This window comes from Vanellus vanellus (genome assembly GCF_965231255.1).
Source record: "Vanellus vanellus genome assembly, chromosome: 21".
Taxonomy (NCBI): Eukaryota; Metazoa; Chordata; class Aves; order Charadriiformes; family Charadriidae; genus Vanellus; species Vanellus vanellus.
The window spans coordinates 9,052,636-9,080,081 of record NC_138926.1 but is presented as its reverse complement, the minus strand read 5'-3'; the positions used below and the strand labels follow the sequence as shown (position 1 = coordinate 9,080,081).

The window sequence follows — 27,446 nt, the reverse complement described above, 5'->3', positions numbered from 1 at the left end:
CCCAGTGTGTTCCAAGGTCTGATCCAGGGATCTCCGATCTCCTCTGCCCCGTAGTGTTGAGCCCCTTTTTCTATCCTCAAGCCCCTCAGCTGCTGCCAAGGAGAAATAACCAGTGCGGCACAACACAGACGTTTGAGTTCAGTTTATTGCTGTTGGGCTGACTCTTTCCAGCCCCTGCCATGCTGCCCACCTGCTGCAGCCCTGGCAGGGGCAGTGAGGACGATGCTGCCTGCTGGCCACGAACCTGCTAAAGCAAGTCTGGTGCTGGGCCTCACCCTGGGAGGAATTGCAGCAGTAGCAGCTTGGCAGAGCTGGGCTGTAAACAGCTTTGATGCATTTTCATTGTAATAGTCTATTTGTAAAGTGCACGGGCTACATAAAAACATGCCTTGGCTAACAGCACAGCTACCGCGACCTGAAGTGTGTAGCTTAATGTATAGCCGGGGGCTGGTCAGCGCCCGCCACCCAGAGGGTGCCAGGGAGGCCGCCCAGCTGTGCCTCTCCAGAGACTGGTACGTACCTGGTGCCAGGCACCACGCCGCCTCTCACAGCCAGATCTCATCGCTGCTCACGCTTGGCACTTTGTAGATGCGCCCGGACAGTGGGAGCTGGACAAAACCTGCAGGACAAAGACAGCTCATTGTTATCACCTTTTGCAGTGGCCATGGAGGCCGGCATCCCCTCACCTGCCTGCGCCCCCTCACCGAGCTTGCTGAGGACCAGGGAGTTCCCCAGCCCGGGCAGGGAGTTCTCCTCTCCCCTGCCACCGGCTTCCACATCCTTGGGGGAAGCTGTAGGGAAGGAAGGGGGTGACAGTGGGGACATCCAGCCCTCACCTATGCAGGACCTGTGGCCCTGAGCGTCCCCCTGCCCCAGCACCTCAGGGTCTCACCTCTGGCTTCCTGCACGAAGTCACCAAGGCGCAGGTCGGGGGGCAGGGACCGGGTCTGGCGGGGCAGATGTGCACCCCAGGGCTGCGGGTGCTTGGAACCGCTGCAATGGGAGCACCGGCTGAGCAGGCTGATCCCTCCTGCTTGCCCCTTGCCTGGCGCTGGCTTGTCCCGCCGGCATGCCAGGCAGGCGACACAGGAGCCCAGACTGAGCAGGGCACCCAGGGCCAGGGCTGCTCCGACGGCAACACCCAGGAGGGGCAGCTCCACACGGGCATCCAGCAGACCTGCGTGGGCAGCACGGGCCCCTCAGCACCCCTCTGCAGGGCCGCTGCTACGCACCCACCCCCCAACACCTACCTGGGGGCAGGAGGGAAGTGGTGGTGACGCCCACGCTGTTGGCAGCACTGACAGAGAAGTTGCTGGCTGCGCTGCCGAGGTGGACACGCAGTGAATGGTTGGCCAGCCCTGGGTAGCGTGTGGCACCCAGGAGGAGGATCTCGGAGGCGTTGGCCATCACGTGCCCATCCTGGTCCACCCAGGTGATGATGGCAGGAGGATTGGCTTGCACCAGCACGAAGAGCAGCAGGAGGAGCCCAGTGCCCTTGACCTGCTGGTAGCGGGCATCTGCCCGCAGGATCTCTGGCTTATCTGGGCAACAAACACAGGCAGTGAGACAGGCAGGAGGGACGGGGCGCAGCCAAGACTGGGGGCAGTGCAGCCAGGAGCAGGATTTGTCTCGCCAGGAGTGCTCGTCAGCCGTGTTTACACAGGACTGATGAGACACTGCTGTGCTGCGGCTGCAATGGAGGCAGGTCACAGACAGCAGCCCCATGCACCCTCCCCGCACCTCCGGCCGGTGCCGCGGACCTTACACTGCACATCAAGGAGGACGGAGGCGTTGTAGGTCTCCCCGGAGGCTGGGTCGGTCAGGGAGCAGTTGAGCTGGCGGTTGGCGCGCTGGGCAGTGAGGGTGAGGGTGCTGGCAGTTCCCACGGCCGAGCAGTTTGTCTCCTGCTTCTGGCCGTCCAGGTACCACGTCAGTGCAGTGCTGGGGACTGGCTGGGAGGCCCGGCAGGTGAAGGCACGGCTCTCCTCCTCCAGCAGCGTGCACACTGCCAGCTGCTGCCCGTTGATGGTGGGGCCTGGCTCCCCCAGCCCTGCCGGAGAGCCCGCTGTGCGTCAGAGCCGTGGTGGGGTCCTGCCGCCAGGAGCTGCACGCCAGACCCCGCCACCATCTCACCTGCCGGGCAGAGCACCGGGAGGCTGAGCTGCAGCAGCAGGTGGGCAAGAGCAGCCCCTGGCCGGCCCCCAAGATACCCCATGGCATGCCAGCGGTGCTCAGCACTAGGAGAGAGGCAGCTGGAGCAGTGATGCAGGGCTGTCCCCACGCTGGGCCCCTGGCACGCAGCAGGGCAGGAGGATGCGGCCAGGCTGCGCCTTACCTGGAGCATGGCCGCTGCTGCCTACCACCCAGCCCGCAGTGCGGCTCTGCGCCCGGGCCCCTGCACGCAGGCCCTGCATGCAGCACAGGGGCGGTCCCAGCACAGCGGCCAGCATCCCTCTCGCCAGGCCCCCACAGCTGCCTTCCCATGCTGCCACACGCAGCTGCTGCCGCAGCAGCAGGGTCTGTCCAGATGGGCACACAGAAGGGCAGCCAGAGACCACCCAGCCAGGGCAGGGAGGGACGTCCCCGTGCACCCCACCACCTATCCTCTTCAACTGGGGGGTTCAGCCCCCTGCTTAGCCCAGCCTGGTGCCCATGGGGCTGCCCAGCGCAGGGACCATGCTGCAATTGCCCACAACGCTGCACACAGAGCCCAAGTGCCAGGGACAGAGGGAGGTTTATTGGGGATGGCGTGGAGCTGAGACAAAGCCACGGCGCTTTGGTACTTTCCATACCCGGCCGACAGCCGGGAGGAGGAACAGAGTCCTTCTCCAGTGGCCAGGACATGCCCACCTGGGCCCAGGAGCACAGCTCTGCCTGGCCCATGCACTGCCTTGCCTGTCTCACTCGCTGCCGGCACCGCCGGGGTTGCGCAGCCGCCCCAGCATCTCGCAGAGCATCTGATTGCAGAGGGCCGAGTAGGGGTTGAGAAGCACCAGCTGCCGCCGGGCGAAGCTGCTGCCCAGCCGTGCCGCCCGCTCAAAGTCCCGCCGGGCCTCCTCGTCACGGGATTGCAGGCGGTGGATCAGGCCGCGCTGCACGAAGCTCTGGCAGGCTGCGCGGCCACAGCCCCGGCTCAGGTGGATGGCCCTGTCCAGGTCCCGCAGGGCGCCTGGTTGGCGGGGGAGGGGGGGGGGGGGGGAGAGGGAGAGATGTTGGTGTGGGCTGGGGTACCAGGGGGCCACCCGCCTCCCGACTGCGTGGGTGCTGCTCACCTGCCACATCCCCCCGCAGGCGCAGCGCCTGGGCCCGGTTGTTGTAGCCTGAGGCACGCTCAGGCAGCAGGCGGATGGCCTCGCCGAACCTCTCCAGGGCCGTGTTCACATCTCCTGACTCGGCGGCAGAAACCCCCTGCAGCTCCAGGTCCCGTGCCTGCTCCAGCAGCTCCGGCGCGAAGGCAGCCCCTGTGGCGGCGCAGAGGGGAGCCCTTGGCCAGGGAAGTGGCCTGCACCAGGACACCCCGGGGGTAGCAGCGTCACCTCACCTTCCTCCTGGGCATCCTCCTCCTCCTCGTCCAGCCCTGGGATATCCCCGAAAGGGGTGCTGGGGTTGAAGATTGTCTGCAGGACAGCCCTGTCGTTGGCTGTGGCCATGGTGCCCCGTGTGCCCAGAGCCCCACGGCTGGGCTGCAGGGTGCAGGCAGGCGGCCCCCACTTAGTTAATGTTCACACCGCCGGGACCGCTTCACCCGTCCGCGTCCTATCCCAGCCCGGTGCTGGGCCCCACCGCCTGCAGGCCGCGGTCCAGCTGCAGGAGCCGTGGCTCCCCAAGGTGACCCATGCACACCGCCTGCAGTGAGCCTGGCACCTCCACACCAAAACCCCACTGCGGTGGTGCTGGCTGGGGGCTGCCATCCCCCCAGGCATTTGCAGAAGGAGAGGCAGAGACCCGGGAAAAGCAGGTCTCAATCCTCGAGAAGAAATCCAGAGCAACCCTCTGCAGCAATAAACTTGACATGTTTATTAATTAAACTATCACTTAAATAAAAAAAAGTGCATAGAAAATAAACATGTTTAAAAACTCCTTTGTTTTTTTGTTTGTTTTTTTTTTTTTTTTTTTTTTTTTTACAACTATGTACACTTTTTTATTTTTACATTCAGTCTTTTGCAGAGCTTTCAGCATTTTTTTTTTAAACTATTAAAGTATTTCCTTCTTCCCTGTGACAGGGAGTTAACACTGATGTACTTTAGACACGTTTCCTCTTTTTTAAAAAAAAAACAAAACAAAACAAACAACCAGAAGCTTGGAAGAACACAAGAAAAAAAAAAGAGATTTGTTATACATGATAAGTTGTCAAGAAATGTATTTCTAGAACATAACCTCGCCTTTGCCGAGCTTTTTTTTTTTCTTTTTTTTTTTTTGAAACAATTATTCACCTACCTGTATTTACTAAAGAGACTGTTAAGTTCAATAAAAGAAACACCACAAGTATAGTTCTCGGTTGATAGACAAAGCTACTGTACCTCGGTAAAAAGAGACCAGGAAAGCAGAGAGCACACGTTGTCCCCAGCTGCAGGGGGTGCCCCGACATTCAGAACCGGAACGAGAGGACGGGGAGGGAGGAGCGGAGCTGTAGGAGCTGCAGGAGGTGTACGAGTACTGACTGGGCACACGGAGGGGTGGGAAAGGCCCAGCCGCCCGCTCCCGGCGCCCACAGCTGCGCCCGGCGGGAAGGCGCGGCATGGCTTTCCCGGCCCTTGATAGCGACTGTAACACAATCCTTACCTATAGTGTTAAAGAGAGTTAAAAGCCATGGACCGATACTGAACTAGGCTTCATTACACGGTGCATTACTATATTAGTTCCTATATATATCGTATTTATAGTTATAAAAAAACCTCGCGAGTGTTGAGGGTGGACCAGTAGCGTGGGTTTGAATGGCATGATTCTGCACAAAGACCGTCCCGCTGAAGAACCTGGTATTGCTTCGAAATGAAAGGAAACCAGAAAGAACAGATACCCAGCCCTTTGCAATAACCCGCTTTTCCTTGGAAAAAAAACCATGTCGGTTTGTAAAAAGAAAAATAAACGCCCTAAGGTTCCATTTTTTTTTTTTAGTATTTCCAGATGCCGTGATCTGCGTCAGTCCTTATAAAATATACATTCATACAGGGGGAAGCTGTGCAGCACTCGCCGCTGGCCCGGGCAGGATGGGGTCGTGGGGCAGGTGGTCACCGGGGAGCACTTGCTGCCACGGCTGCTCCCTGCCCCACCGCCGCCATCCCCACAGGCACAGGGCAGCCGTGGGGCGCAGCGCAGCTTCCCGGGGTACAGACAGTTTCACTGGCCACCACGGCTATAGCAGCAAAGCGGAGAGCTGGCCCGAGCTGCGGTGCCAGGTGTTCGCTTCTTGGGGGGCTCCCACTGCCATCCCCCAACCCTCCTCCCCATCTGTCCCGAGGGGAGGGAACATGGTGGAGCGGAGCTACTCAGGCGCAGTCACTGCGCTGAGGCGGGGGATGCCCCCCAGCACAGCTGCTGGGAAGAGGGAAGGAACAGGGCCGAGCGCCACCGCGGCCAGGGCACGGGGCTGAGGTCCCCTGGGCACATGTGGCTTGGCCTCCTCAGGGTATGTGCGTTCCCAAACTGTCAGTGCATCGCATCATCTCAGTAACAAATGCAGCCTCTATCGGACTTCTCTTTCAAGACTTATCACCGAATAACCACCACACAGTGCAATAGTGACAGGAAACCGGCGGCTCCCAACCCTCCGCATGCCGTGTTTCGTTCTCAGGTCAGAGATGAGGACTCAGGGTGCCCCGCCACGAGTCATGGGCGCTCCTGTCCCTGTCCCGCTGACTGCTGATGCCCCCCAGCCCACCGGCTCCCACAACAGCCACCAATCTACCCGCAGGGATGGCTGGGAAGAGCCAGGCGCTTCCTGCGTCCCCCTTTCTCCATGCAACACTCATCCGCCTTCTAGAGAGGCTGCAGGATGAGGTGCCTGCCCCGCACCAGTTCCCCAGCAGGAGAGGTACCGAGGGGCCTGTCCCTACCAGTTTAGCTCGCTTTTCCTTTTCAGAGCCAGGCAGAATCCCGCCTGCCACCCGGGGGCACGAACAGTCCTTCAGGCAGAGTCACGCTCCTCCCAAGCCGGGCAGTTCTCCCTCCTGCCCCCAGCTTGACAGGCAAATAAAGTGTAAGGTCCAGCCAAACCTCCCGGAAACAGTTACTGAAGTCAAAAAGGCAGAACAAGAGTAAAAAATAAAACTAAAGCGTACCCCCCTCTCTGGCAAAAGGATCAGACTGTCCAGCCAGGTATTTCCTATAACCGTCCTATGAAAATAAAAAAATCATTAAAAAGAGATTCTCTTAAATTAGGATAATACCACTGTTTAAAAAGCCTCGTCATAAGTGCTTTCCCCTATGAAGTGCTTCTCTTAGAAAAATATACAAAATATATTTACATTTATAAAACCTTAAATACTAAACTGTAAACAGAACAGAGTAAAATCCAATGTCGCCATTTGTTAGGCTTGGGGCTTTCCACTTCTTTCTTTGCGGTTTTGTTTTGGCGGCACGGAGTGGGCCCGGCCGGGAGGAGGACTTACGCTACTGTCACCAGGACACTGGGGCCTTTTGCTGTGCTTCAGACAACCTCAGATCCTGGCAGCTGCAACCGCGCCACATGCCAGTGCATCTCCTGCGCCTTTCCGGCCGCAGCACGGCACAGAGGGGCAGTAGTGTTTGGCCTTGCCTTTGCAGAGAACTGACACTCCTTTTCGGTGCCTCTTCCCGCGCTTCTTGGGGGAGACGAGGTGACCACACCTGGACCACAGCGCACCACCTTCCTACCTCCTGCTCTGTGGCCATCCCTGCAGCCACCACTCCCTCCCTGTCCCTCACATCAGCTCCACGGTGGCAGAGCCCGCTAGCTGGATGCAGCGCCTTCGGCTCGCGGGGCAGAGGAAGCCCTCAGAGCAGGAGCAGGGAAAGCACTGCTTCCCTCCTCAATGCCAGAGGAGGAGGGTGCTGCTGAAAGGGAGCCTCTGCTCCCGAAGACGTACAGTGCCCCAACTGCTGGCACAAGCCCTCTCTCTGCCAAAGAACGCCAGGAATTCCCCGGCGCAGGGGCAGGGCAAACCCTCCTCAGTCTACTGCTCTGTTCCGCTCTTCCCCATTCGGCCTTCCGAGACGAGACCAGCCAAGGCAGACCCAGGCAACGCATGGGCCACCGCGCTGGGCCACGCGCCAGCCGGCTCCCAAGTAGTGTTTTGCAGATGCCCAGCACAAGGAACCGCAGCCTGATGCACAGTCCCGGGGGCACAGACTGTGCCCCCTGGAGGGAAGCTCACTCAAACACCGTGCCACAGTGAATTTCTACCACAACCCTCCAGTGAGGAGGAGAAGAAGGAAGAGGAGGAGGAGGAGGAGGACTCCCACTTCAGCACTAAGCCAAGAGACAGGGAGGGACAGAGGGACAGGACCCACGACAGCTCCCCTACACGTGGGCTTGGGCCGAGCTCCCCTCCCCTTCCCTCCGTCGCTCCTTAGCCCCATGCTGAGAAACAAATGCCGGGGGTGGGGGGAAATGAGAATAGAAAAACATAATGACGCCGAGGATCTTCTCCAGTCACCCGCGTCTTTCACAAGGGTAAGTGTGCGCATGCGAGACGTGAAGATGTGGACTCTGACAGAGAAACGCAGGCGCCAGTCAGGTCCCTGAGCCCAGCCAACCACCATTCCTGCCTCCGGCCTTCCCGGCCCATCTGGCTGGCTGGGGGGGGGGGGGGGACTCACTTGAGGCTTTGGTTCGCCCCAGGCCCTTCAGGGCTCACCCGCAGCTGATGCAAGTTCTAGTTTAAAAACCTCCTGCACTTCTTGGCGCCGCAGTTACAGGGCAGTTTGTTGCTGGCGTCTTCAATGGGGAACTTGTAGTCGTATGTGAGCTCTTCCCCACGGTAGATTTTGCGCATGGCGAAGATGACAATGTGTTTCTGGCCATCGATGTTGATGACCCGGGAGTAGCAGTTGGGCTCGCAGGAGTGGTTGATGAAGCGGGCCGCATTCCCGTGCATGGTGGCATCCACCACTTCAGAGTCGTCAATGCGGAACATGTAGCAACCGATTCCCTATGCACGGAGGACAGAAAGAGGGTCAGCGCAGGGCACTGAAGACAGAGCCATTCTAACAGACAACCTTGCTCATTACAGCAGCCAGATGTTGCGCCTTTAAGAGCATCCGTGACCTCCTTTCACTTCTCTTCCTAAGCTTGTTTTCACCCCGTGCCCTTTGGATCTGCCACAGTAAGAGCAGACAGAGGCCCCTCCCAGCTCCCAGCAGAAAATGAGCGCCTTCAGTGCTCCAGCAAGGATGGAAACATTCTGAGAAGTCTGTCATCCCGATTCATGATATGCCAAATGCAGTTTTCACATGGCCTAAGCCTGTCCTACCTTCACGGCCACCTTACAGTTCTCCCAAACTCGTTAAGAACTTCTACGAAAGCCCATAACTCACCTTACTGTCGTAGTATTTCTCTCGTTTGTCAGTGAGGATGGAGCGAATGACATTGCCTGAATATTCGATCACCATCTCACCTGCATCGATGTTCCTTTTGCAGAACAGACCCCGGCCATGGATGGGAGACCTAAAAAAGCAACAAGGTAAGGGAGTATTTCAGAAGGTATGAGCACAACTCGGAACGCAAGCTTGCCAACGCTGCAGAAAGCTGGCTACTAGTACGAGGATCACTGCTGTCGTTCCTCTTCCCTACTGTAATGCTAACACGAACAATACTACATTTCTCCTGTCCGCTCCTGCGCACGAGCCCTAGCTATCACCAAGGCAGCAAGGCCCAAGTAGTTTGTGCTGAGGACGACTTCTGCCATATGTAACTTGGGTGGGGAGAAGGAGGAGGGAAAAAACCCAAACCTGCTTCTTGCCCTCAACTTTGCAGTCTGACTTCAAAGATGGTTTCCGGTTTTCACCTTCCTCTGCCCCAGAGGCAGAGGTCCCAGAAGAAAACTGTACCTGTAGACACCAACTGCCTCCTTGGAAGTCTTCTTCAAGTGTCGGAAGCGCATGGGCATCGGCAGATCCATACTAGTCGCCCTCCTAGAACAAAGAGACGCTGCTAAACGCTGCCCTTTATTTGAGGGTCTGTGCCATGTATTACTGGGGATACTCTCCAAGACAGAATAATTGAGACACTGTGACACACTGCAGCCCACTGAGAATACAATCAAAATTAAGGCAGTGGTTTTATATAGATATATAAAAGATAATTTCCTCCCCCTTCTGCCCAAATTACTCAGGGTGTTTTACATTAGCAAGGAAAAGAAACCTTCCAAGGGAGCCTGGCCTGGTGGTCTCCTTCAGCTGCAGGGGCTCTTGCTGTTGCAGGAGTCTCCCCCGTAGTTGCAGCACCTGGCAGCTCTCCAGTTTTAAACCCCGCCTCAAAGAATACAGCGCATACCCAAGCACGGTCAGCTCGTTTTAACACCACAGCCTTACTTTCCCCTTTGAACCATTACACCCTGCTGCATACCGGGCTGATTTCAGCTGTACTTCTTCCTCTTCCTCGTCGTTTGGGTTGTATTCTGGTGGCTGTCGGTGTTTAGAAGCCAAGAAATTAAACATATCAAACGCAGACTTCCTGCAATTTAAAAAGACAGAAGGAAGTTTGTTCTACCGACTTAAAATAAAACCGTGGTTGCCACAACAGTGTGACATGTTTACTGCGCTACACCTTCTCCAGCCTGTCCTCTCTTCACAAAGCTGTCTGGGCAGCAGGGCAAGGGATAACCGTTTCCGTGAGTTGACAGTAAAAGCCCCAGCCACGAAAGCTTTATTAAACAAAGCAACACTCAAAACAAAGTGGCACAGAAGAACGTGCAGGGTCAGAAGATGCAACATAATTGATTTACACGTGGAAGTTGCTGACATTTCTTTCTAACCGAGAGCATTACTGCCATAGAGATTTGTTGCTTATGCCCTGCCATGGAGCCAGTCAATCCAGCGACTCGGATGTTAATCTTAATGATGAAAAAGCTCAAACTTGCCTCAGGTGGACTTCAGCCCGAGCAGAGCCATGCGGGTTCAGAGGCGGTTCATTGGCCTCCTCTGGCTTATGAAACCTGAACTTGTAGTTGTGGCAGTGCTTTGCTCCATACAGTTGCTCAATCAGGAACACAACAGTGTCGTGGATAATCCCCAGCATCCTCAGACCATTCACACCTGGAACAAGAGACAGAGCGCAACAAAAAACCCAGCTGACAAGGCAGACTCGGAGCGGGAGGATGCAGCGGCTTGTTAAATGCAACTTGTGTGCCAGCCTGCAATTTTCACAGCAGCCTGTATTAGCTAGTTCGTTCCACATATGAATTGTCAATCATGTCCTCGAGAAGGAATTATCCTCCATAAAGCGGCCACCAGCTGAACCAAAACTCCTCAGATGCTTACAAAAAGATGTGTTTGCTCTCCCATGTTCTCAAGCGCAGTAGGCACAAGCCTGGTACTGTGCATTACCTGCAAAAGACAGCTGCTTCAGGCGGGCGTTGGAACGGGCTTCTTGAACTTTGTCAGTTAGTGACTTCCAGGCATCTGCAGTCCCACAAACAGAAGACAGACAGTGAGAGAGTATCTGAGCGCTGAGGACTGCCAAAGCAGTGCCCTGCTGCACCTCCTGTTTCGCTGTATCTTATCAGCTTTCCAGTGCAACAATGTACCATCGGTGTGCAGTACACTGTTTTCCAACAAATGCTCACATTTAAATAAGCTAATCGGAGAACGTGAAGTTTGCATCCCTTTCCCAGGCCATGAATTAAGATCCTCGGATCCAGTTGCTTCCTTTCCCTCCAAACTTCACTTTGACACGAAGGGAAGTAAGCATCGTCAGCAACTGGGCTGGAGGAGAAATCTAGACACCCTGCTGTCTGATCCACACTGACTATTTCTTGGCAAAACATGGTTCAACACCATTGGGCAACTAATACAACAAAATGGGACAGGGATTAAAAAAAAAAATCCAACCACCAAACTTTTTCAATATAATCCAGACTCTGCTGGGAACTAGGATTGTTCTAGGGCTGTAAATCAAGAGGCTTTTTTTTTTTTTATCTATTAAAAAAGCAAGTAATGGATCCTCAGAAGTCATGATTTTACTTCTAGCAAGGAAAGCTAAAACCAGTAAAGCCAACACGCATGGTTCTCACCTTCAATGCTTTCTGCGCAGATTTGAAAACCGTCATCACTAGAGATCTCAAAAACCAAACCTTTCTTTGGTTTCTTCTCACCCAGACACTCTTTCCTCTTTTGTTCTTGCTGAAGCCAAAACATAAGCGGGGAGCTGAAAGTGCTCTCCTCTTCCTCAAGAGCTTTGGAGCCTAGAAAAGACAGAAGCCAGCATGAAGATGGAAATTGGGCAGAATGATGTTTTTCCCACTGGTTGTTCCACCACTGACAATGACTTACTAACATGCCTTTTGACCAGTAAATCTGTCCAAGAAAAAAATCCAGACAGCGTTGCAGTAAGAGTGTGAAATCTCAAGTGCTGAAATTTCCACAAGCTAAAAATAGACATAACTATTTGTCCAATATCTATTAATAGTGAACAAACCTTTCCTCCCCTCAGAGCAAGAATAACATGATTATTAGCTCTGAGATTTTTCCCGAGAGAACAAGACACAAAAAAAATCAAAACTTCAAGGTACCGACTTCCCAGTCTTGAGGAATCCCAAGACTCAAAGCTTTCGAGGAAGGGACATACCTGCATTTTCCTGCTTATTTGTCAAGTTCTGTGCTGGCTGAGATTCTGGGAGGACTGCCGTTTGCCTTGGGAGGGAAGGAAATGACTGTGAGGAAAACTGTTTAACGACCTACCTCATGTCCTCACCAGCCCCGAACACTCACCCACACAAGCTGAGAACGACACAGAGGTACAAGGCCCTTTTTCCAGATCGGATGTTCTACCATCAGTTCAATAGGAAACAAACAAGCCAAACGATTCTACTTGGCAGCATTTATTTCTGAGGCATCTATCGGCCTGTGGGTAGCAGTCGCCTTTCACACAGGCTGTGGCCCGCTCTTTGTATTAGCCCTGCACAGCACTAAGATGTGCACAAGTATATGATCAGCAAAACTCGATGAGGAGTCTTGTTCTCAGCAAGCAGCAAGCTTCCCACTATAGGCAACTTCATTTAAAAAAATGGCTCCACACTGCAACCAAATGTGACCGTTCATTCCAGACTCAACGCTCCCAAGATATCTGAACTAGCAAAGAAAGCCTTCTCGCATTCTCTGTATAAATGTCCTTAAGCTGAAGCGAGCAGAATCTGATGGCCAGGTCTGTGCAATGCTTACCCTGCAGACTGGCCACATTCTCTCTGTGATGGCTGATCCACACTTGCTGCATCCTGTGTGTCTGCCTTCACAGAAGGAGCCCTGGAACAGAAAGATTCAGGGACATTCAAAACACCTGCCCAAGCCAGCTGTGCCACCAAGGAGGCTGGACAGCTGTCCCAGACCCAGCGAGAGCTGCCATGAGCGATGCAGCAGCTCAGCAGAGCTACAGAAGTGGTAACAACTGCTCCTAAGATAGGAGGAACAAGATCATGCTTCCAGCATCGCCTCAGAATCAAGAGTTGCACTTCAAGAGGAAGGAGAAGCATGAATCTGGGTGCAAGAGAAACATGCCTGCGCAGCCAGAAGCAACAAGCTCGGGAGCCATGAGGTGTGTGGTGGAATTTGGGAACAGCTACAGAAAACACTTACAGACTAAAACAAATTGGCAAGTGCCAGAAACACAAGAAAGCTATTTTAAAAGCTTAAGCTGCCTAAAGACATCAGCTCTTATTCTCTCTACAGACACATGTTTCAAAGAGGCAATTCAAATGGCATTTTAATTTAAGGTCTGGAAAATAATCCTCTACCGCGAGAGACAAGTGCACGCTCTGCTGTTCTGACATGGCAGAGAGCGAGATTCTCCCTGTTCTCCCAGTTCCTCCCCAGTCCCTCTTGCCGGTGGGGACTAAAGAGGAGGGAAGAGGGGCAGGAAGAACAAACTGCATGCTGGAGAGACACTAAGCTCATGGAAACAGGCATGCAGTTAAAGTTCTGCACCCAGAATGACCAAGGCAACACCGTAACGGTGCGGCACTTTGGTGCCCTGCTCATAGTACAGTGAAAACTTCTAGAGTATTTACATACGTTAAAAACAGAAGTCCCCTTTTCTCTACTGCTCTCTCAAAAACATTCTCTAATTTTCCAGAGCTGTCAACAATGAATAAAGTCCTCATAACCCTGATCCCCAAGGCCTTAGGGTTTTCATCCTTTCCCTCCCAGGGGTAAAAGTTCTACTAACTCCTTTAGAGAAATTTGCCTTCTGTTGGCGGCTGGGCTTTTTACCTCAGAAATTATCACTCAAAAGGGAAAGCTGCTGTAAGACTAGCACACGATTCTTTCTTATATTGTTACAGAACCTCAGGGATAAGCAAAACCAAGCACTCCTCTTACCCTGTGGCTGGGAGCTGGGGTACAGCAGTGGCCCCTCTGTCGGCAATGTGCGCTTCAGAGGAACCCGTCCACGCATGAGAAGTTTTGTGCTTCTTTCCGTTCCCTTTGTCTAATGATGGTTGAATGCGTTTGATTTTTGGCTTCATTTTGGTGGGACCCAACATGGAGCTAGTCGCAGACTGCTGGCCAGAGGACGGGGAGCCCCCAGGGGATGCTGAACTGGCATGCATCACCGACGAGGAGGCCTTGTTTTGCTCGAGTCCGCTATTATTGGGAACATCAACCAGCTGCGGGAAGCTCGACAACTGTGTCGTTGCCGAAGCTGTGCCAAGGTCCAGCTGGGAAGAAGCAACCCCGGTTTTGCTAGCTAAGAGTTGTGTCATGTGCTGGAGCTGGTAAGAGCCTTCAGGGTCAGCAGACGACGGAGCAACTGTCATGCCCATTGTCTGTGCTGAAGGCAGGACGCATATACTCGATGCAGCAGTCATTGCTGCCGTAGATGGAGTTTGGGATGTTCCCAGTTGCGAGAACATCCCAGAACTGGGCGGCAAAGTCATGTGCTGCTCCTGAAGACCAAGGCTTTGCTGACTCGCTTTGATCAGGAGGTTGCTTATTGAACCCAGGTCCCCTAATAATCCAGGGCTAGTTAATGTTACCGAACTTTGTCCCAAAACGTGACTGGGAACCGACCCACCGGTAGCAGGGGCTGCTGTGGCCTGCATGGACACCACGTTCAGCACTGAGGAACTCGATGCTAGGCCTGACACAGGCCCTGCGGGGAGGTGACTGGCATCTGGTCCAATGACACTGGGAGACGTGCCGACTGCAGTGGTGGTCCCACCTTGCGGGAGCAACGACGTTTGCTCAAAATACATGACCCCGGACTTGGACCTCTTGATAATATTTGGGACGGTTCTATGGGATGTTGAATTCGCAATGCTTCCCAAATCCAGCGGGTGGTTGGAAATTTGAGAAGGAGCAAAATTAATTAAGGTCATGTTGGAGACCATATCAGGAGGAGCGATAGCAGAAGGGGTTCCAGAGGGAGCCAGCTTCTTATTCTTCCGTGACTGCAGACGAGAGATGGGCCGTTTCTTGCCCAGAGCAGCAGCTGGTGTGGAAGCGGTGGTACCGAGGTCTGTCCTCTGACTAGCTTCAGACACTAAGAGCTGAGGATCAGGGGGTGGCTGCACACCGATCAGAAGGCCTGGCGAAGGACTGCTGATGTTTGGTGGGAAGCCAGTCTGAGCGCCCGCGGAGAAGGGATGTATGTGCTGGTGATGGGACATGGGCAGCAGCCCCTTGCTTGTGGGAGGGAATAGTGACTGAGAGGAGGGCAAACTTGGATTTAATCCCGTGGTCAGCGTAAGCCCACTGCCCATGGGCCCCAGCACCGATGCGTTGGTCTCCATCACGCTCTGTGCAGAACTAACAGAAGGCGTTAACTGTATCTTCTGAGTAACGCCATTGGGAAGAGTTTGGAGGACGTAGAGTGGTTGCATGTTTTGATTGACTACCAGAAGCTTTTCTGCGGCTGGCTTGAGGTGCGGCGGCGTTGTCTGCACCGCAGCGTTGGAGATCTGTGAGGGGCCGGGACTGTCTGTGGAGTTGGGCACGTACTTCTGGCTCTGGAGGGGAACGGTGGGCGATACCGGCACCTGTATACCCGGAGTCCCGCTGTTTCTCGTTAAATCCTGGTTGCTGCCGTGCCCTTGCTCGACGGGGCCACAGGGCGGGCTGGCTATATGCTCCGCATCCATGTGACCCTGGATGAAGTGATCGGGAGTCATGTGTCCTTCAGGGCTCGGGTCTACTCCTGGACTCAGGAGAGCTGTGTCTCCTTCTCCCGAGGCAGACTTTTCTGTGACCGTCACTCTCTTTTCCCCAGACTCTGTGGAGGGCAAGGCGAGCATCGACCTCTCTCCCGAGGAGGAAAGTGAAGACTCAGAGATGACGGCGAGCCTGTTGTGATTTTGGCTGGGCACTGTAGGGCTTCGGGTGGTCAGAACAGAGAGATCAGAAGGAAGCTCCAGCGGCAATTCAAACTGCTCCTCTGCTGATATGGAGGAAGAGACACTGCTGTCCACCGGCTCAGCGGTTGGCAGCTGCTGGGAGAACACCTCAAACAAACCCATATCTTTGCCCCTGTTACTGTCGAGACCTAAACCTTCCCCAAGTGTTAGAAGCTCAGATGATGAGGACTCTGGACTTTCTCCCAATGCCTGCATGGACGGCGTGTTCTTTAGTACAAAGTCCATGATGTCAGAAGGGAGGATGTTCCCACAGTCGTCGCTGTTGTTATTGTCAGAGTCGGATTTCAGAAGTTCTGTGTTAAAAGTGTCCAGTAAGTTCTTGTCCGAAGGCGTGCTTGTGTGAGCCCTGCGGCCCGTTTCCAATGAGCTCAGCTGAGCTTCCAGTGAGTCCTGACCCTGCGCTTTAACCCTGCTTGCAGGATGGCAGTTATCAAGCTTTGGGTCGCTTTTGTGGACAGTGGAGCTCTTGGTCACTTGTACTTTCTCCCCGGCTTCTTCAGTCCTGTCCAGTTTTAAGTTCTCTGTTCCGTTTTCTTTACTGCTCCTTTTAGTTACTTGACTGACTTTTCTTGTTGTTGCCGTGATGCTGGTATCACTTTCAGTTCCATCATCCACACCGTCTAGCTGCGAGATTTTTGGAAGATCGCACTGCTCCTCCTCCCTGAACAAGTTGTGGGATGCAAGCCTCTCTTCTGTGTTCGAGGAAACCACCGTTCTAGTGAAGTTATAGTAGTATAAGTCATCTTCATCTGATGTGCTCAAGTCATCTGCGCCATCCACTTGTCCTTCCGCAGACCGCTTCCCTCGCTTCTTCCCAGTCGAGTTACTGTAGAAGGGAAGGTCTTCCTCGCCGTAAGACCTCACGCCATACAGAGGAGTCAAGCCAAAGAACATGTTGGACCTGGCCCGAGCACTTCTCCGCGGATACCTCCGCTTGTATGAGCCTTCTTCTTGAGCTTTAGCTCCATCCTGGAGCATCAAGTTGTTATCTTGAACAGGTAAATTTTCATAGGCATTATTTTGAGATTCCTGTGCTGGCGCTTCGGTTGGACTTCCCTGGACGACAGGGTTATCTTCTGTGCTTTCCGATGTCAAGGAGGGCTCGGCCAAAGCGGCCAGTTCTGCTCCTGTAGACTGAGGTTTGGCATCGCTTTCCTGCTGCGCATTTTTAGACTGGTTTTCACTTTCCATCTTGAGAGGAGTCAGAGTGACTTTAACAGTGCGCTTCCTGGGTGCCTGTGATTCCTTAGAGGCCACTTCGACCTGCGCTGTAGAGCCTTTAGACAACCCTTGTGAAGGTGGAGACTTCTCGCCAGCTTTCTCAGCAGGAATATTGTTACACAACCTCTGGCTTATTTGTTCAGTCATCAAACCCTGATTACCAAATTCTGGTTTCAGGTTTCCTTCATCACCGCCTACTGCTTGACTTGAATCTGTAACAGATTTCAGGGAATGCTTCTCTTTAAAACTATCTTTTGTTAACTTCTTCCCCTTCTGTCGCCTGTCTCTAGGGGCAGAAACCACCTGCTCACTCGCTGCTGGAGATCTGCTATTTACTCCAGCAGACTTCAAGGTCTTCGCATCCATCTCATCAACCATGGTTGTTTTCTCTGGCTGTACAGGTTCCACGTGCTGATCTCTCTCTTTCCTTGGGCCTCTCTGATGCAAAGGTGGGAAGGATATCACTTCTTTGGAAGAAAATGATCCTGAACATTCTTGGAAGGTTCCTATTTTAACATTCGTTTCTGTGCCCGATGAACTGGTTGATTGAGCAGACATTTTGGAGTTTCCTCCAGAAGCAAAACTATGAGCTGGATAATCTGGGTCCTTTGAGGTCAGAGCTTTCATCTTCTCCCCCTTAGAAGGCGCAGCTTTGGCTATCAAATCTGAGCTGATGGAATGTTTGCCCTCTGTAGACTGAGATGCATCCAGCTGGTAAGTTTTACTTCCACTTGTAGCCACCGTTTTCTGGGAGCCTGAACTGGTAGAGCAACTTTGAACTGGAGCACTTGGGGTACCTGCATTCCCCAATCCCACAAAGCGGTCAGTACTTTTGACGCTGGGTTCCTGTTCTGAAGAGGACCCCATGGTGGAAACTGAAGACACACTGTGCCTGGAGTAAGTGTTCCCGGCTCGCGTAGGGGAAATCATGCGGAGTTTTGATTGCTGCTGTGACAAAGAGGAGGTGCTATGTCTCCTAGAACCGATGCTCTTCAGTCCAGAGGATAGTAAAGGGTCTCCCACTGTCACTATTTCATGGGTCACTGGGGTAGGACTTCCTGAGAAAACAAGGTAAGAAAGACTGTCACGTGATCTGGAACCTTCACAACCCATACAGACCCAATTCCTCCATATAAACCACAAGAAATTAACAGCCACATAGACCTTTCAGCCAGGCAGCATTAATATGACGATGATACTTGAGATGGGTATTAAAAATCTGACACCGTCAATCAGTATTCACCACAGAGAGCTAAGTTTGTATCTTGGGGGTCTGTAGCTCAACTTCAGACGTGAATTTTCAACATGAGTTTGAAACAAAACGTGACTCATTCATATAGAAATAGTAGCTGAATTACAATACCAGATTTCCGACTCTCTAGAAAACCACTGACTGAGATGATTAAGTCCCTAACTCAGATTACAGCTCTACTGCATGACTACTGGTTTATCACCCAAACATTGCTTTCTTCATCCCAAGGAAATTTTTGTTTCTTGACAGGCCATCGCTACGGCGTATGTTCAGAACTTTCCTCTCCTCGAACCTATTGCCATTTCACTATTTCCTCTAGAAACAGAAATCTAAACACCACATTCTGAATGAAGCCAGAAAAGACACAAACCAACCCAAACACATTTCCAAAACAAACAACCCACCCCCCAAAATCAAAGTCAACAGCCCTTGAAATACCTGCAGAGGGCAATGGCCTTGAGCCGGGAGACCTCTGTGTGGATGGGTAACTCGGCGTCCTGATCCTGGGACCCTTGGGGACAGCTGGGTAGTAACAGGAACTAGAGGTCTGAGAATGCAAGGGACGGTCTGGTGACGGTGGGTTTACAATTTCAGGTGTATTGCGGCTGTCTTTAGGTAGAGTTTCTGCTGTTGTATAAAAGAGAAACAACAGTCTAAGCCATCACTGAATGCTAAGAGCTATGACCTGATGAAGTATATATCGTTACCAGGGTTCACTTGGAGAATCGGGGTATCTGTTAAATAAACACAAAGTCAAAAATTCCTGCTTCTTTGCCATCAGCTAATGACTGGTTTCTTCTCCTAAGCACATTTTCAAATATTTGCGGCAATACAGTAACCCTCAGTGTATACACGAAATTCCATTACAAGTTAATAGAGTTTAAGATTCTATGTTGACAATGACAATTACTATAAATGTTTTAAAGATCTTCTGCAAATGTTTTAAAGATCTTCAGCAGCCTTACCTTCTGGGAACTGAAAAGGATAGGGTTGAGATTTTTTTTTTTTTTAAAAACTCACCTATGGATACAGAGAAAGCAATTTGGACATAGAGAGGCAGCGCAATACTACTGTTCTGCATGGTATTTAACAACCAACACAGTCACCTGAAGTACAACTGGAAGTTCTAGATCCCTAGAAACATCTCAGGTCTGTAGACTAGAAAGCATTGCTACAGTAGTTTTTGTTTGGCTCCAGTTTTCAAAGTTACAGGTACACGCAGGAGCTTAGCTCTGCGCCCCCCCAAGTCTTTAGATGCTGTAATGTAATTTGGAAGCCTGAAGTGGATTCTAGTCCAAATCAGTTTAAGAGACACAGCCCCCAGCCACTCCCCAGCTTTCTGGTAAGGATATGCGACAGCAAAAAGATGTAGAGAATATACTTTGAGAAAGTCCTTGGAAGATTACCTGTGAGGGGAACTGGGCTGTGGGCAATGGTTCTGTTATCGTCGTGCTCCACAGTGCTGTTGATGTCGGGTTCTATGACCGGTGGTCGGCACTCCATGATCTTGCAGGTATACACACAGCGCTTTCTGGCATCAGTTGTGCTCCAGTACACCCTGGAGCACCTGGAAGAGAATTCAAACATAAGACATATGAAAGCCACAGTCCATTTTTACCTATGTTACTTCAAGCACTCGTTTGGCATCAAATACACTAAAAGACATCTAATCATTAAACAGTTTATACTCACTGATAGCCGATGGGAAACAACTTATCCTCACAGTCCGAGAGGTCATTCAGAATTCCTAAACAGTCTATCGTCATTGAACCTGAGCAGAAAAAGGAACAGAAGAGTTCTGTGAACCAGATTCCAGCACCAAAGGTGGATGAAGTGTCCAGAGACCAGATCTTACCAATCATCATGTGGATGTTCTCTGGTTCCAAGCCACTAAGGAATTTTCTTCTCAGACTGATCCCTTCAAAGTCCACAAAAACTCTCCTAAGAACTTCAAACCCATTCTCAGGCACCACCTAGAACACAAATCCACAAAACTACCTGTTAATTTTAAAGGAACCACCATGTGTACGCTCCACACTCTAACTCGATCCTCGCTTTGCTCTTTTGGTTTTGGACCGCCACATGGCGCCCCTTGCCAAACCTCACCAGGCCAGTTGTATTGCTGACTTCTTTTTACCAGCACTGTGGTCTGGCCGTCATTAGTAAAGAACACAACATTAATGACTAAGAACCACTCATAGTTCCAGGCTAACCCCACCCGCAGACAAGGAAGGCTGTGGAAAAAAGGATCTCACCTCTCCTTTGATCAAGTCACGATGCCTCTGGCAGTAAACTTTCTTATCGTCCAGAAAGACACAGTTCTTGGCTCGTGAGCACATGAAATGATAGTTACTTGTACAGGAAGTGAGGCAGCAGCCCACTGTGGCGCCCGATTTCTGGCAGAACTCGCACCTCTACAAAAGAAAAAATAAATAGTTAAAAATTAACCCCTTCTAAAACGAGGCTACCCTTAATGTTGTCAGGTGGTTTTTTGGGCACAGATGGAAGTATAGAGTAATGCCTGACCTCCCACTTCACTGCTGCAGCATTTTGCTACCCTGACTCGCGTGCGCAAGGGAGACACGACGGAGGAGGCGAGAGGAGAAGGATCCCTCACACAGAACTACTTCTGCGTTTGCAGACCGTTCCTCCAGGCCTCAGACTCCCTTGTTCGTACTCCCTACCCAAGCCACGTGTCTGCAAGCTTCACCAATGCGTATGTATGTCAGCTATTTCCCCTGCACTGACTGTTCCCCATGCGGGCGGCTTACTAATGGCTAAGGGCAGCCCTATTCCACTGCTCCTGCTCTTTTAATGTATGTTCAGGACCAAATGGCACTGTATTAAAACAAAATTTAGACAAAGTAATTTCTAGCCATGCTTCCAGTCTCATTTCATTCTTCTGGAAAGTAAGCAACCCCTGATTCACAACAGGAAGATTATTTCGTTTTCTAAGACGGCTTGGGAGTTCAGGAAAAAGCCACCACCATCGTTCTTTTTGCGGTATTTAACAGAGTAGCTATGGAGAAGCTAGATGGCAAGATCCTTCATCTATACTCAAACGTGAAAATGCTCCTTGATCAACACCTTGAATCAGACAGTACTTGCTTTCAATTCTTATTTCTTCTATACATTTATCAAATTTAAACTGGGTCACAATACCAGGTACAGGCTTGCTCTCTCTCCTTTGAGTTCCTCTGCTGTAACCAGCTCGGACTGCAACAGAAGATCTGCTAAGTCCTTGTGCTACAGAGACAGGCGCCGGGCTTTAATGCAGCACTTGGCTGTGCTTTACGTATTCCATACCATTTTTAAAAACAGGCTGTGACTACAGGTATGGCATCAACTGGCTAAGGTATAGCGCTGGCAACTGAAGACCTGCTGAGGAAAACACGGCTCCAGTTCTCCTGTTATGAGTTCCTTTTGGTCTCCACAGTATTTCTGAACTGAGCAAGGATAAAATAAATATTCAATTATCTTCCATCTGTTCTATTATATATAGTGAAAAAAAAAAAGCAAGGAGGGGAGAAAGCAGAAAAAGGACACCCAAGGCATCTTTTAGCCAGGTTGCTATCTTGGTTCTGTGCAAATCTGCATGAAGTTTAACAATGTGTTCTGTACTTATACCCACCAGCTGCTTCCCCCTGATCACAGCCATGTGCACGTTTTTCAGGGAACCATCATCATCCTCAAACACTTCTGCTGACCACAAAGCACAGTTCACATGTGTCCACTCGTTCTGGCCAATATAGAGTAGACGTCCAGCATCCTAAAGAACAGAAGGAAACCCTCTTTTCCAGTGTTCCACCAGCCACCGTGACGCACAGTAAGCAGCCAGGCTGCCCCTGGCACCAACTCTACAGTACCGCTGAACTCAGCTCCTCTCAAAATGGGCGCGTGCCAGATACTCACATTGGCACTGTCATCGCCGTATTTGAGGCACAATGCGCACTGCCTGTTGTCTTCTACATCCGGAGGCGGGTTAAGCTCAGGACTATCCTCTCTGCTTCTGTCAGAGCCTTACAGGAAAAAGAGAGAACGTGGTTTATTCTTGGAGGGCAGCGAGGGAAAAACTCATCTGGACAGGCTGTCAGGAAGTGACCAGGGTAGAAGGGGCAAACAGCAGCCTGGAGTTTCAACAGCCGCTTGCAAAGCGAGGAGAAGCACGCACCAGCCTCTGCGCAGCCCCTGCTCTGGGGGAAAAGGGCAGGTGCAAATCTAGTTCTGGGCCCAAGCTCAGCTCAGAAACATCTCGTATGTAACAGCTTCTGAATGATTTCAGGCCACAGAGGTCTCCAAAGTGCTCCAATCGCATACAGAACCAAACCAGCGCTCTCTACTACAGAGCAAAGCACTCTGGGCTTGGGACCAATCCTGCTGCAAGCGGTTTTCTTACTGGAGATAGGTGGCGTAGGAGGGTGCAGAGGAGTTGGTGAATCTGGCTCGCCAGGCCCTTTGGGTTTTGGAGCTGGAATGATCTTCTTCATCAGAGGGGGTTGCTCGGTGCGGCTGTTCTCTTCACGCTCCTGCCACTGAGCATAATTATGGTCAAGCGAAGGGGGCAGCACTGCATTCGGCAACATACCACTGCTGAAACGCAACAAGGAGTGGGCTGTCAGACCTGGCTACACCAGAAGGCCACGTGCTCTGTCTGACAGCCCTACTGACATTTCACACACAACAATTCAATTAGTCAATTACAGTCCACACATTCTCTCAGCAAAGGCACTTACACTGTAAGGTTTGTGATGCGGCTGACTGTTTCTTGTGAGGGTAACAGAAGGAGGGTCACACCAAATGGGGACGAGGAAGGGGAAGGAAGGACAGGACTGACAAGCCACCACACAATACGCCCAGATCTAAAGAATGGTTTTGGCTTCTCTGCTTTAGAACAAGAAAGCGTACACAAAACCTGGGAATGGGATTACTGTTTAACTTCTTAAAAAAAAAAAAAAAAAAAAGGAAAAGAAACCCAGAAAACCCAACCCCACTAACAGGCTTCTCTTGATACTTTTTGCTGGGACAGCTGGAAAACTGCAGGGTGTCGCAGTCAGACACAGAACAATTACTTACTTGCTTGTTACTTTATTTGGCTCCCAGAATCTGGACTTTTTTACACTGAACCATGGAAAAACACGCTCCATTTGCTGAAGGAAAACAATGCTCCATTAGAAATGTTATACAACAGACCCAAAAATTCAAAGCCATTCGGCCAAGGTCTACTGTAAATGCACAACTAATAAGCTTTCATTAACATCAACAACTCTAACAATGTATTTCTTATTCCTGGAAACACCCAAGCAATGGTAAGCATGCTGGACCCTTTGGACTCCAACAGCAACGAGCAGTGGTACAACACCAAGCAGATTTCAAAATAACTGCAGCCCGGCTCACCCGAATAAAGAAGGACTTGACCATGCTGTTGGCTTTCTTCACTTCCGGCTGCCCTCCGTCGGAATTGATGGCTGCTTGGATGATCTTCACGATATCATCACTGAAATCCAACTACAAGAAAGCCACAAAATCTCACATTAACAGGATCGTCTCTTGTACAGCTACACCATCCGCTAATTGAAGGCATCAAGCGAGCATCCAGATGATGAGAAGAATGAACTGGAGCATCCACTTAAAAGCAGAGAAAGAATTTGGCTGTGGAGGAACAAGCAGCCCTGTGCATTTGCAAACCGGCCGGCAGAACTGCTACAGCCAAAACTGTTCACTGCTTCCTTCCACCCAGAGCTGACTGCTGTGGGACCAGCTAACGTAGCTACCTTGCACAGATTTGCCCCAAATCTGGCGAGAACATTTGCCTAGGACTTGGCAATATACCTGCTTCCTCAAGAATACAGGTGCTACAGGGGAAAGAGAGGACAAGGACATTCCCTACGAATAAAACCCATTCGGTGAACAGCAGCATTTTGTGTAAATACCCTAACAACACCACCCTTGAAGACAGGAATGACTAGTTTCCAGGGAACTGACTGCCTTCGGTGCTATGCAGCTAGGCTTTCAGTTAGAATTTGCACGCAAAGGATGGGCTATCCTGTACCCATGAACATAAACATCCGACTAAGAGCAAAAGCGGTTTAACCGAGTATTGCTGCTGGTTCAAGAGAGCCATACAACAGTGTAAATTACATGTCTGCGGGCCAACACCAACAGAAGTGCCAGCCAGAATTATTTTTAGCAGCACGTTAGCCTGTTTCCTTGTTCATAAAGAAAAGGCTGAAGCATGCTCAGTTATAAATACCACGGGTCATAAAACAATTCATAGGATCTATTATTAGAGTGAAACATGAAAACTCTGACATACCACAGAAGTGTAACTTCCTTGATCCATTTTTCTCTTCACTCCTTCCAGATCCAGAGGTTGCTGCTCCTCCTGTTTACTGACCTCCGTTAGGATGGGTGGATCAGGACCTTCAGGAGAGCTTCTGGATGGGATACTCTCTTCTGTCTCAGGGTTTAAATCAGGTGGTTTTGCTGCCTGTCAACATCAGCAACCAGATAGAGGGTCACTGGCTACTAATCATGACCCGCTCCCGCACACATTTATTGGCACAGAGATTCTCGCTTAACATGAAAGACAGAAGACTCAAGTTCTGAATTCCTGTCCAAAATGCAGGGACGAAAACAAAAGGATCTTAACCAGCTTCCTGCTGCTGACCTGTAAGGCCGACAGCAGAGCCAAGCCATCGGCTGCAAGGGTCAAACCCATTTGCAGAAGTCGTAATTCCGAATATACATTTCAAGACCAAGATCGTAGAATCATAGAATGGTTTAAGTTGGAAAGGACCTTGAATACCATCGAGTTCCAACCCCCCTGCCATAGGTAGGGACACCTCCCACTAGACCAGGTTGCCCAAGGCCACGTCCAGCCTGGCCTTGAACACCTCCAGGGATGGGGCCTCAACAACCTCTCTGGGCAACCTGTCCCAGTGCCTTACCACCCTCACAGTGAAAAACTTCTTCCTAATGTTCAATCTGAACCTGCCCTCTTCCAGTTTAAAGCCATTCCCCCTCGTCCTATCGCTACATGCCCTAGTAAAACGTCCTTCCCCAGCTCTCCTGTAGGCCCCCTTTAGGTACGGAAGGCCACAATAGGATCTCCTCGGAGCCTTCTCTTCTTCAGGCTGAACAGCCCCAACTCTTTCAGCCTCTCTTCATAGGAGAGGTGCTCCAGCCCTCGGATCATCCATGTGGCTCTCCTCTGGACAAACTCCAGCAGGTCCATGGCCTTCTTACATTGGGGACTCCAGAGCTGGATGCAGTACTCCAGGTGGGGTCTCACGAGGGTGGAGTAGAGGGGCAGAATCACCTCCTTTGACCTGCTGGCCACACTTTTTTTGATGCAGCCCAGGATACGGTTGGCCTTCTGGGCTGCGATCGCACATTGCTGGCTTATGTTGAGCTTATCGAGAAGATCCTGTTCTTCTGTCAAAAAGGCACCTTTACCACCACAGAGCTAAATCCTCTCATTCCTTGAAGAACTCTACTCTGCTTTTTGCTTTGACCCTCACAAGTCATATCATAGATACCCACTTCTTTGTTTGCATAGGAATGAACAACAGAAAGGAAACAGAAATCCCCATACATGCTGTGCTAAGTACGATAAAGACACTTTTGTGGTATGATGCACAGCAATACCAGAATTCAATTGAACACCAGGCAATACTTCAGGCCAGAACGTATTAAGGGGACGCGAGGCTCCAGCTTACCTGTCTGTAGCGCAGCAAGTGGCTGGTAGTTCTAGAATTCAACAGAGCTGTTAAAACCTGCTTTAAGGAAACCTGCAGCTCCTTTTCCAGTGCCAGCCGCCACTCTGCAGGATGCTGCTCTGTACAGTTAATGCAGGTGTATGCTACGCTCTCAGGCAAGTTAGAGAGTATCTCATACATTTCATCTGCAGATGAAAAAAAATAGAACAGCAATCTGAACAACTTTGCTGAAGGATGGATAGACGGAAAACCCCCTACTTCGCACTAACTGGAACACTTTTCATGTAACAAAAGCATCTTGTGCAACTAACTGAGTGACACTGCATTTGAGGCAAGTTCTATACTTTCAGGATGCCGCTGGTGTCAGTACTGGTTTACCTGTAGTCATTCTACAGGCGTTTTTCAGGCATGTCACAACAGGCGAGGGCATTAACACAACACTCCAGTAGAAAGGTCTAAAACCGGCTTGCTGTCTACTGGTGTCTACTCGCCACCCCATGTTCTGAAGTATTGAGGAGAGAAGGATTTGCCTTACCAGAAAGGTTTTCACACTTGGAGTGGACCCAGCGGTCACACTTCCCGCACTGCATCATCTTGCTCTCATAGTCGTCATCATCATAGCATTTGTCACAGAGAGGACAAAAATTTCCTGCAAACGAGATGTGGTTCGTATCAGAAGTTCAGCTGCCAAACACGCCTTAAAGGCTAGGTGGTTACTCACTAGTGTGCTAAGAAAGCAGGTCTCTGAAACGCCCACCGGAAAGCTGCCAACACAGCTACATCTACTTGTACAACACTGCAAACAATGGCCACAAAAACAACCTGCACACTCTACAACTCTTACTGGGCACCCATTTTTTGGGAGTGGTGAGACTAACAAAATACTATAGGCAATTAGTGTTATGGAGGAAAACGAAAAGACAAAGATAACATACAGGCAAGAAATTCAGTGGAATAGTCAAGATTTTCTATCCTGAGTATTCTCCATAGAGTGCCCCTCCCAGCTTCAAAGGCGTCACGTACAGTAACTAACTGAAGAAGGAATGACCACTTTATGAGAGGAATTTTGTTGCTTTTAAGTCAGGAGTCCTTTCAAATGTCTTTATCTCAACTGCTACTTGAAACCCTGGGCCAACGAGTGTGTAACGATTGCTTTATATCGTGCAGTGTTTAAATTCTGGGAGCCTCAGACTCTGACACTAGAACAGCGGTGGCTTTTGTTAGCCACCGTGAAACCTAAGAGCCTGCCTTTCCTGTGAGAACCACTGCACGAGCTGTCGTGCCTGAGCCCAACACCAGCTTTCAGTCCTGGCTGTATGGTGACAAGCTCGCCTGCCCTGCAGGCCTTTGGCTCACCGAGACAGCTGCTGCTGTCTGACTCAAACCCGAGCAGCTGAAGGGGTTCCTGCTGCAAAGAATCACAACTTTGTGTACCTTTAGCAAAGAGTTTGGCACAATCATGACACAGCGAGAAGTCATGAGACCACTGCGCATCCCAGCCTTTCCCTGGTGTTGTTGATCCACAGCTCTTGCAGCGAACACATTTGGTACATATCTGGAAAAGGAACGGGTTCGGCAAGAGTTATTTGCCTTTACCCAGTGCTTTAGTCCTAACAATACATTTCATAGCCTTTATTATCTAATGAGCGCTGAGAGCTTATACAACAGAATAAAGAGATTCAAATACCAAAACTTTCACTAAAAAGAAAAGAG

At 51.0% G+C, this 27,446-nt stretch overlaps 3 protein-coding genes across 3 annotated transcripts in view; all 3 read right to left on the bottom strand.

Moving 5' to 3' along the window:
• Positions 1-545: 545 nt before the first annotated feature.
• Positions 546-2,844, bottom strand: TMEM25 (transmembrane protein 25; the record flags this gene model as incomplete). The annotated part of the gene is made up of 8 exons (XM_082493914.1): positions 546-619; positions 687-791; positions 893-1,177; positions 1,251-1,541; positions 1,766-2,050; positions 2,134-2,252; positions 2,336-2,408; positions 2,793-2,844. The coding sequence occupies 8 exons, from the start codon at positions 2,842-2,844 to the stop codon at positions 546-548; spliced, it is 1,284 nt and encodes a 427-aa protein (XP_082350040.1).
• TTC36 (tetratricopeptide repeat domain 36) lies at positions 2,735-7,524 on the bottom strand. The gene is made up of 3 exons (XM_082493956.1): positions 3,542-7,524; positions 3,273-3,461; positions 2,735-3,169 (listed from the first exon to the last, which is right to left on the bottom strand). The coding sequence occupies exons 1-3, from the start codon at positions 3,648-3,650 to the stop codon at positions 2,901-2,903; spliced, it is 567 nt and encodes a 188-aa protein (XP_082350082.1). The 5' UTR covers positions 3,651-7,524; the 3' UTR covers positions 2,735-2,900.
• Positions 7,525-7,568: 44 nt separating this feature from the next.
• KMT2A (lysine methyltransferase 2A) overlaps positions 7,569-27,446 on the bottom strand; it is a gene marked incomplete at its 5' end in the record, with an annotated part of 45,238 nt that continues 25,360 nt past the window's right edge. The window contains 24 exons of the mRNA XM_082493913.1: positions 7,569-8,129; positions 8,515-8,644; positions 9,028-9,111; positions 9,545-9,652; positions 10,059-10,233; positions 10,525-10,599; positions 11,211-11,381; positions 11,765-11,829; positions 12,358-12,438; positions 13,510-17,821; positions 18,454-18,642; positions 19,422-19,582; positions 19,708-19,786; positions 19,871-19,988; positions 20,271-20,429; positions 21,647-21,784; positions 21,928-22,034; positions 22,412-22,605; positions 23,089-23,162; positions 23,410-23,520; positions 24,329-24,502; positions 25,734-25,918; positions 26,269-26,382; positions 27,168-27,288. Coding sequence (XP_082350039.1) covers positions 7,854-8,129; positions 8,515-8,644; positions 9,028-9,111; positions 9,545-9,652; positions 10,059-10,233; positions 10,525-10,599; positions 11,211-11,381; positions 11,765-11,829; positions 12,358-12,438; positions 13,510-17,821; positions 18,454-18,642; positions 19,422-19,582; positions 19,708-19,786; positions 19,871-19,988; positions 20,271-20,429; positions 21,647-21,784; positions 21,928-22,034; positions 22,412-22,605; positions 23,089-23,162; positions 23,410-23,520; positions 24,329-24,502; positions 25,734-25,918; positions 26,269-26,382; positions 27,168-27,288 — 7,401 coding nt within the window. The 3' untranslated portion in view covers positions 7,569-7,853. The remainder of the gene's footprint in view (positions 8,130-8,514; positions 8,645-9,027; positions 9,112-9,544; positions 9,653-10,058; positions 10,234-10,524; positions 10,600-11,210; positions 11,382-11,764; positions 11,830-12,357; positions 12,439-13,509; positions 17,822-18,453; positions 18,643-19,421; positions 19,583-19,707; positions 19,787-19,870; positions 19,989-20,270; positions 20,430-21,646; positions 21,785-21,927; positions 22,035-22,411; positions 22,606-23,088; positions 23,163-23,409; positions 23,521-24,328; positions 24,503-25,733; positions 25,919-26,268; positions 26,383-27,167; positions 27,289-27,446) is intronic.

Coding starts and splice junctions, on each gene's coding strand:
- TTC36 (XM_082493956.1), bottom strand. CDS start 3,650: ATGGCCACAGCCAACGACAGGGCTGTCCTGCAGACAATCTTCAACCCC. Junction 3,462..3,541: donor GGAGGATGCCCAGGAGGAAG/GTGAGGTGACGC, acceptor GCGCCGCCACAG/GGGCTGCCTTCGCGCCGGAG. Junction 3,170..3,272: donor CCTGCGGGGGGATGTGGCAG/GTGAGCAGCACC, acceptor CCCGCCAACCAG/GCGCCCTGCGGGACCTGGAC.